General features: G+C 43.7%; 2 protein-coding genes across 3 annotated transcripts; both read right to left on the bottom strand.

Annotated features, from left to right (window-relative positions):
• Window positions 1–287: 287 nt before the first annotated feature.
• Window positions 288–3,015, bottom strand: rbx1 (ring-box 1, E3 ubiquitin protein ligase; the record flags this gene model as incomplete). Of its 2 annotated transcripts, XM_080510920.1 has the most annotated exons (5): window positions 2,922–3,015; window positions 1,600–1,678; window positions 1,431–1,501; window positions 1,223–1,308; window positions 288–432 (listed from the first exon to the last, which is right to left on the bottom strand). In XM_080510920.1, exons 1-5 carry the CDS (start codon window positions 2,997–2,999, stop codon window positions 420–422), a joined length of 327 nt encoding a protein of 108 aa, XP_080367046.1. In that variant the 5' UTR covers window positions 3,000–3,015. The 2 variants fall into 2 exon arrangements, with proteins under 2 accessions (XP_080367046.1, XP_080367047.1); XM_080510921.1 differs by lacking the exon at window positions 288–432 and having other exon boundaries at window positions 1,219–1,308.
• A 199-nt stretch (window positions 3,016–3,214) lies between these two features.
• chadla (chondroadherin-like a) lies at window positions 3,215–9,136 on the bottom strand (the record flags this gene model as incomplete). Its single annotated transcript, XM_080511876.1, has 12 exons — window positions 3,215–3,289; window positions 4,212–4,320; window positions 4,401–4,567; window positions 5,080–5,432; window positions 5,519–5,855; window positions 6,378–6,661; window positions 6,776–7,014; window positions 7,092–7,237; window positions 7,333–7,488; window positions 7,597–7,791; window positions 8,468–8,623; window positions 9,113–9,136. 12 exons carry the CDS (start codon window positions 9,134–9,136, stop codon window positions 3,215–3,217), a joined length of 2,241 nt encoding a protein of 746 aa, XP_080368002.1.
• Window positions 9,137–9,191: the final 55 nt, after the last annotated feature.

Raw genomic sequence — 9,191 nt, 5'->3', positions numbered from 1 at the left:
TTTACAGATTAGCTAAATATCCGTGCAGTTCTCTTCAGGTGGGGTTTTAAGAATCAGTGTCGGAGGCAGATTTGGTCGCCAGGCTACTTAATCCAGCCTGAACATCTGCCTTTCAGACAGGATTACCGCTCAGCTTGCACTGATCTGACTCGGCTAATGTCTGCTGCTCAGCGTCGCTCTTTGATCACTAAAAAAAAAAATACAAAATGTGGCTTTAACCATAAAAGAAACTTGAAGCTGCGTCGCCGTTCAGAACCAGAAGGAGCAGATCTGAGGAAAACAGGCCGTTTTGTGACAACTTTTCAGTTTATTTATGCCCCGATATATTAACAAAAGAAAGACATGAGCATGAAACAACAACCAGTACTACAAGAGCTGGGGGAGTAATGAAGCAGAGGAGGAGGAGGACAGGGACGCAGCTAGTGGCCATATCTGGGGGGAAAAAAAAACAGATGGTCGGCTGTCAGGAGGGAAATATTCACAACTTCTCAAAAGCTTCAGCCACACACAGACCCAATACACTAAAACAATCAAACGTCATCCAATATATTTGGAAATTTCCTACATTAAACAAATTATAGCAAAACGTTAGAACATTTCACTTCCAGCCATAATTTGATAAATCAACATGTTACAAATTCCCTGTGAAGTGTATTGTGTGTTGTGTTAGAATAGGGGTTTTTCGTCAGGCATTATTTTGGACAGGCTAGTCAGGTGATGGGGTCCTCGTGTTACGTTCCGGTGAACGGAGTTTTTTTCCAGTGTATAGGTCGGTAGATGTGTGTTTGGTAACAGTTCTGTGTCATTTAGCTCGGATGTGAACGAAGCGAATGCTAATCGGCTAACTCTGCATGGGTGCGACACTATAAGGGATTTAATTCAGTTTATGGAGCATTATTACCACCGGTTATTGATTTGTACGTTCTTTATGTGTTACAGAAAACCATTCATCGTTCATTCATTCATCGTTCATTCCTCATTCATTCATCGGTCATTCGTTATCCATTCTCTTATTCATCATTCATCGGGAATCCACGTTCTGTACTGCCAGCTGATTCTATTAAAAGGGATAAAGTCAACACCCGGTGTCCATATTTGCTCTCTGACCGGAGTAGTGGTCCTGGAGAAAGTGGTCCCAGCATCATCATCATCATTCACAAGCGCATAATCGTCAATACAACCGTACCATTTATTAGCCGTCACAAATATGCAATATACTCACTTCTGAAACTCCCACTCCCTGTTGTCCAGGGGACACACCTGTCTGGTTTTGAGCCAGCGAGAGATACAGTGGAAATGGAAAGCGTGCTGTGAAAGATGAGCAGACGGGCCGGTGAGGAAGATCTACCAACGTACGCGATATAGCAAAAACAAGCCATTAAAAAAAAAGAAGAAAAGATTAAAAACGAAAGAACCCTGGTCAAACTCACATTGCACACCCCCCAGGCCACGGTGCATTCTTCAGAGGTGGCGGAAGCTTGATTGGCCTGGCACTCTATGCCTGATGGGAGGAACAAGAATATTATTGTGATCAATAAGAAAAAGGAAAAAAAAAAAACACGGCAGATTATTAAAACAAGTCAAATGGAGTGAACTCACAAAGATCCATGATGTGGTTCCTACAGATGGCACAGTTATCCACGACAATGTCCCAGGCCCACAGCGCGACCGCGTTCCACTGGAAAAGACACAATCCAAAACATATTTCCCCAAAAGAAACATTTGTGTTGTAGGACAAGTCAACAGATTTAAAACGCTGCACGTTAACTGTATCTTTGCGTTAAGCATGACTGGAGCCTATCCCAGCTGACAGAAAGCCCAAGGTTAGAAACCCTGGAAGATGTCAAATTGTCTTAATTTGTTGCAGGAGGACAGAATGACGGATTGTAACGACCTCAATGTGCCGACAAGAAGAAGTCAGAGCTTTTCTAAAGTTTTAAAGTATCTGTAAGAGGTTCATGGGCGAATGAGTTGAAGGAGAATTTTTTTTGTCTCATTTTCCTTCTGGTCTGACATGTTGACTGAAATACGCTGGATGTATTGATTACTTTATATAGTTTTAAATATCTTGATGGTGATGAATTTGGTGATTTATTCAATTTGAATAAATCAAATTAAAAAAACAAAAAAAACAAGGGAAATATTTGAAGATTTAGTCATAAACCATAATTATAAAGTCTTCCACCCACTCTCTTGCTTTTTTTTATTTTGCAGACATAAAAAGGATCAATCTAAAACTTTAAATTGAGGTGATATCTAAAAAAAAAAGTGACAGAATAGGGATGAATACAAGAACAGAAAAACACTAACAAATACACATCATATACATAAACAAAAAGTTAGACCAGTAAAACATTATAAAAACGGGCTTTTTTAACCGGAACCTCTCAAGTTAATATCATTTCATTTGCTAAAGATGAATGCAAAGGATATCAAATAAACATGACAACTTGCCAACATAAAGGGAAGGCGACACGAATAATTGTCCGTATAGACTACAAAAATAGAAAGTACATAACTTTAAAGCCGTTAAAGGGGGTTGAGGAATGAAGCTGATAAGAGAATTAAGAAATTAATAGAAGATTTCATGTCAATTGTAGCTCAGCTAACTCTGCTAACCGAGCTAAATGGTATTAACGGCTGTGTTTTAGACGTGCCAAAGTTTACCATTTGATGGATTGTAGTTAAATGATCAAAATACTTGGTGTAGTTTGTAATATCAAAACAGATCGGCGACTTTATCCGCTAAAACAGAATTGCTAATTCACGCCCCGGCAGTTGCGAGCTAAAAGCCGCTTAGCGCTAACGTTAGCACGCTCAGAGCTAAAAGCTAACTGGATAGACGTTTTGTTTGCGGTCATTTGACAGATTTCTAACTTCTCTTGACAGCTTAGACACTGGTTTTCTCTGCCCAACCGTACCTTCTTGACCTCAAACCTCTTCTTGCTGGCTCCACTGTTGGTACCGCTCGGTGTATCAACATCCATCGCTGCAGCCATCGTGAACGAGTCTGGGAGGAACTTTCACCCGGAAGAAATGCGGTGACGTCATTGTTCGGAGGAAGGCGACAGAGACGGAACAGTTTGTTTGAATTAAGAAAAAATAAGTTTGTATGGTGTCGCATGAATTAGTTGGGATATATTTTTTAATTCTTATTTATTTATTGTATTAAGTTAAAATGAAAGTTGAAGTCAGCGTGAAAAAAGGTAGTCGCTCAGGTTCCACCGAGATTTGAACTCGGATCGCTGGATTCAGAGTCCAGAGTGCTAACCATTACACCATGGAACCGCTGAGATCACGACGCAGATCATACTGTTCATAAAGGGAAGCTTCCAGTGACCAGAACAGTATAAGGTCAGAATATATAATGTGCATAAACCAAATAGTATTTCCAATACTAAATCATCTGTCCCTATCTATATCCATTCCATACATGAATAAATACATTTAATATTTTGCTCATACAATGGTTTCATTATTTTTACAAGAATTTCAAGTTACATTCTAAAACATGAATACATTTACTACTAAAGCCCCCTTCAAAAAAACTTACTGCAGATGATCAATTTTCAAGAACCAAGTCATTGTAATCGCATGTCTTTTGGTTAAACTATGGCCAGCAATGCATGATGTCTAATTAAGTGGACATAGTGGATAAGAATCTATTGGATGGGTTGCCATGGATACACGCTGGTCATAACAATACATAGTTTGAGGGTATTGTTGAAACAATGCTTGGTATTAACGGGCCCCAAAGCTCATAACACCACTAGCAGGAGCACATGACATGTGTTCATGTTGTTTGGGACCGACTCTCCAAACGTTGAAAATGAAACTGAAGGTTTTTTTTTTGTTTTTTTCAATCTTCTATGATTTGATTTTGGTAAAAGTGCAAATCAGGTCCTATCTGACCAGAATGGCAAGAGAAAAGAAAAAAAAAAGAACAGAGATTTGGAATGAAGCACTTTACTTAAAAACATGTTTGAAGCAGTGACATATTTTACATTTAATTATTATTGTGTGTTCTTGTTCTTGGACCATTTTGGTGTCACCGGCCGTTTCTTGGCTGGTTTATTCACTTTAAATTTGTTTTTTTCGGGCCGAGGTTTCACTTTGAGAGACTTCAGTGACTTGGGTTTGGGTTTCGTCACTTTGGGAGTTTTTTTAAAAGGCCTTGACGTCACAACAACTTCCTCCTCTGGACGAGAGACTTCTTCCGGGCAGGACGTGAAGATGTGGAAATCCTTGACCTTCTTACCGCGGAGCTCGGGAGGGTGACCGCAGGTTGCAATCACCTCCAAACCCACATTCTCCATCCATCTAAGCAACAAACCAATAGACTAGATTATCATCAATACGACACATGGTTTAGTTCAGGTTCAATTTTACTGTTAACTTACCTGCGTAGAGGCATCAGGAGACAGTCGCACTGCAGCGGGTTGTCCTGCAGATCCACCACCTCCAGGCCGGTGAGTGGACTCAGGTCAGGAAGCTCCTTCAGCTGGTTCCCTCTCACAGTCAGCGCTCGCAGTCCTGCGCCCAGACCCAGCAGGGCGTCTCTGGACATCTAAAGAAAACAGAAAATGATTTATGATTTATGACTCAGCAAGACCGAGGGTAATTACCCAAAGGACCAGGGCAAAAATACAGTTAATTTTGACCAATTTGATCATTATGAAACTGGATAGCCAATAAATTGCACCCAGTCTGTTTGAGGTCCAGCTAAAATATTCCGTGAAGTTTAAGGGAGCTGATCCACATTGAAACATGGTGGACGTCCCATCACGGCCTCTGCTTTTGAGAGAATTTAACACATCCAAGGAATAATAATAACGTTTGAATATTTTCAGGAATGTTTAGAGAGACTAATGTCATGCAATCAGCCGTGAAGCGTCGATATTTCTTTACACGTCTCATGGCACAAATAAATGATTAAATAAGAAAGTCTTTCAAATTTGTTGTTCAAAACCAGCTTTGTAAAAAAAACAACTATGTATTGTGAACATTGTGAGAATCTTTTTCCTAAAACAAGCGGAACTGTGCAGATTGAAATCTCAGCTGAAAAAAAATCATGAGTACCTTCTCCATCCCCATGCGATCCATGTAAAGCCTCTTCAGACTTTGGGAAATGGGCTGAAAGGCTTTGGGTCCTACCCACGATATCAAGTTCTGAGAAAGGTTGAGCTCCTCCAGGTTCGGAGTGCCAGACAGAGCGTGGGTCGGAACCTCCGTCAGCTGATTTGAGTCCAGGTGAAGAGTCCCCAGGAGGGCGGAGTCCAGCGCCGCCGTGTCGATTACAGCTATAGTGTTGTTGCTCAAGTACAGTTCCTTGAGTTTCGGCGTCCCGGACGACGGCAGCCCGGCGGGCTCGAGCTTGGAGATGACGTTCCGCTCCAGATGTAACACAAACAGACTTGGCAGGAGTGAAAGAGCTGCAAGAGAGAGAGAGAGAAGACAATCCAGGTTTTACTTCCTGTGTTTACAGACAAAAGAGTCTCTACCGTGACCGGAGATGGACCTGATCCAGGGAACTGAGCCAGTCGATTGCCCTCCAGGTGGAGGTAGGTGAGTTTGGGGACTCCGGCGAAGGATCTGCGCTCCAAAGATGTCAGGTCGTTGTCGGAGAGGTACAGATATAAGAGGTCTTTCATGCCCTGGAAGGCGCCGCCTTCAATTTCGCGGATTTTACAGAACTCGAGATGAAGAGAAACCGCCCGGCCGGCTCCCGGGAAGCTGTTGGCTGGGAGGTGGTGGAAGTGATTGCTCCGGAGGTCGAGCAGCTGGGTCTTGGCGGGGAAACCTCGGGGGATTCTGGTGTGCCCCCGACCCTCGCACGTGGCGTGCTCGGCTTCGCTCTGGGGATCGGAACGAAGTGGCTTGTTTACAAAACAGCTTCTGGCAATTTATACACAGTAGCGGAACAACTGTAAACACAAGTTTGACATGTTACCGGCCATTTAATTGAATTCATTTTGTTGTTAATCTGATAAAAAAAAAAAAAAAAGCATAAATCTTACACTGAGGAATAGATTTGCAACATTCTCCGTGCTATATCTTTTTAGATATAGAGGTTTTAAAATGTATCACAAAGTTCCAAAAGCATAAAGCAAAAGTGTGTCACATTCCCAACTTCAAAAGTCGTTGGGCGACGGTTACATGGCTTTTTAAAACTTGTAAGAAAATAACTCATGCTCTGTGTCTTACTTTATTTACTATCTGGTGCTTAACTCAATTAAATCTGCAATTAAAGTTGCAGAAAACATCACGAGGGAGAGAGATGAGCTGTATGTCACATGAAGAGAAACTGTCAAATGACCTCACTTTGTGGTTTATCCTGAAATAAAGCCACTGAATGTTGGAAGCGTTGGAACACTCACGTCACATTCACAGTTCACTGGACACTTGACTCTCTGCTTGGGCTTGGCCGTGGTCGTGGGTGTGGACGGGGAGCTTTTGATGCCCTCGTTACCACCGTCCTCCTCCTCCTCCTCCTCCAGCGTCTCCGTCCTGCTGCGGCACCGCAGGTCCAGAGGAGCCACGGCTCGCAGGGGCTCGTCTGAGAGGTGGGGAGGTCCGGCGCAGGCCCCCGCCAGCTTCACCCCACCGGATCTCGCCCACTCCTTCAGGGCCCGCAGGTAGCAGTTACAGTAAAGGGGATTCCCTGCGAGAAACGCTACGGTCGATCAACAAATACACGACAAATGTACACTCAGATCATATTGATCCTTTTCCTCGTCCGGTGATGTCCTTGTATGTCGCCGCCACACGGTCGTACCGGTCAGGTTGAGGCTGCTCAGCCCTCTGGGGCCTGAAAGCGGCTCCAGGTAGCGGAGCTGATTGTGGCCGAGGTCCAGGTGGGAGAGGAGCGGGGCTCCGGACAAGGCCCGGTCCGACAGGTCCTGGAGGGACATGTGGTTCAGGCGGAGGTGTGTGAGCTTGGCCATGGACACAGATTCCTCGCCGAGGTAGATCATGGGGTTGTGGCTCACGTCCAGGCGCGTGACTTCACGGAGTCTTCGCCAGGTGGAGAGAACGAAATGAACATCGAGCAAACGCTACGGTTAATATTGTCTCGGACCGAGATCCCCCACCTCGTCATCGCATGCGTGGGGAAGAACTGCAGCTCGTTGTGATCCAGACCGATCCGACTGAGGGTGAAGAGTCCCACGAACGCTTCCGGCGCCAGGTTGTTCAGGGAGTTGTGGCTGAGGCGAAGCCACTTGATGCTCTGAAGACCCTGGAGAGCCGAGGGTTATTCTCAAAACAGAAGCCTTATTTGTTGATCGCACAAACGTGCGTTGCTCGCTTCCTATCGCCAATAAATCCAAGTACCTGGAAGGCCATGTTGGGGATGTACACCAGCTGGTTGTGGGCGAGTGTCAGCGTGTGGAGAGAGCCGAGCTGCATGAAGGCGCCAGGCTGGATCTCCTCGATACGATTATGCTCCAGGTTCAGCTCCTTCAAGGACGAGAGGCCGTCGAAGGACTCCTGCAGGGGGGGGTAGAAGTTGGAGAGGAGAGACGGAGATTAAGAGAATCCGGAAAAAACTACAACTCATTTCAAGACTCGGTGCATGTTTGCCTCCTCCGACCTTACCTGGTACAAGATGTCGATTTTGTTGTGAGCCAGGTTCAGCGAGACGACGCGACCAAGGGTGCGGAAAGCGCCTTCATGCACCTTGATGATGTTGCAGCGCTGCAGGTTGAGGTGGGTGAGGTACGGCGTGTGCACAAACGCCCCCCTGGAGAGCAGCTGCAGGTTGTTATTCCTCAGGTCCATTTTCAACGTAATCTGCAGAGTCAGCGGAATGATTTAAAAATATCTGGAGCGTTTTGCTCCCTCTGCTGAAGGTGTGCATCTTTTATCGTGCTCTCCCTACGAATGATTGCAAGCAGTCATATGAAGCCTAAACCATCCAATTTATTTAGATAAAGACTCAAAAGAACATTTCTTGGGTGTGAGACAAGATTTGTGATTCATATGTTTTATGGGAAATCAGTGTAAGAGCTGGGGAGAATTTATTAGAATGTATTAGTCTATTGGTTGCTTCATTTTACTTGAAATATTGAAAACCCACAAAGTACTGAAGACTGTGAGACGACATACGCAGATACCAAGGAATATATAAAATTGAATAAAAAAAAAAGTGCTCTGAATGAATGTAATGACTGGAAATTAGATAGAATTTGGACAGGATTGATGTCCTTTGTTTAAATATAAAAATACTGTATTTAGTAAATTACTTTCTTTAATTATAAAAACTAAAGTGTTGTTGACTGCTTTTGTTATTTATTTCTTCTCATTGTGGAAAATGGTGCCGGTAATAAAACACAATTATGGTCTTGTTTGTGACTCTTAGCGACCACAATGAGGAAACTGAGAATTTAAGATGATGAAAAAAAAAAAGATATTGGAAAAGTGACTCAAGTAGGAAAAAAAAAGGAGTGTCGAATGCTCGACGCTTCACCTCGTCGATGGCCGGCGGGATCACTGTCAGGTTCTTGCCGACGCAGGCAACTGAGAGCTTTGCGCCGTCACAGCTGCACTCTTTAGGACATTTCCCTGCTTCAGCTGGTGAACTTTGTATTAAAACCAACAGGAAGACCGAAGTGCAGAACAGCATCTGCAGGGACGTGTCAAAAAGCGCACTTTGACTAGGCTTAACTTTGCTTTTATTTGCTATTTTTTTTAAAGAAAAAGAATCAATCTACTATTCAAAATCTTGAATCTGCAGAAAACACATTACAAAGATGCAAAGTTTGTCCTCAAAAACCCTAAATTCATTAAGAATATGAATAAATACGCAGGTCTTACCTTCAATGAGATGAACGATCGGTGCTCACTCAGTTAAATGAAGTTAAGATCTCTTCAGGCTTCAACTGTCCTCTTCAGACTTCAGCGCCAGTGTGTGTGTGTGTGTGTGTGAATCCAGAACGAAGCCCCGCCAGGTTAACAAGCACAACTTTGGTAAATTCTTCTTGCGGTGACCTCTGATCTCTGCGCTCCCTCAATGCTAATTAACACAGCGGCTTCACATTTTGTGCCGAGCCAGAGGCTCAAACACAAGAGGGACTTTATTTGCAAGTCGCGCCGCGTAAGAAATATACCAGACTTGCCTTTTGTCTGGCATCGCCATTTCTCCATTATTTGTTCAGTTAAAAAAAGTCGCGTCACACGGGCGCAACAGAAAC

Source organism: Blennius ocellaris, assembly GCF_963422515.1.
Source record: "Blennius ocellaris genome assembly, chromosome: 16".
In the NCBI taxonomy this organism is placed as follows: Eukaryota; Metazoa; Chordata; class Actinopteri; order Blenniiformes; family Blenniidae; genus Blennius; species Blennius ocellaris.
This window is presented reverse-complemented; position numbering and strand designations above follow the sequence as displayed.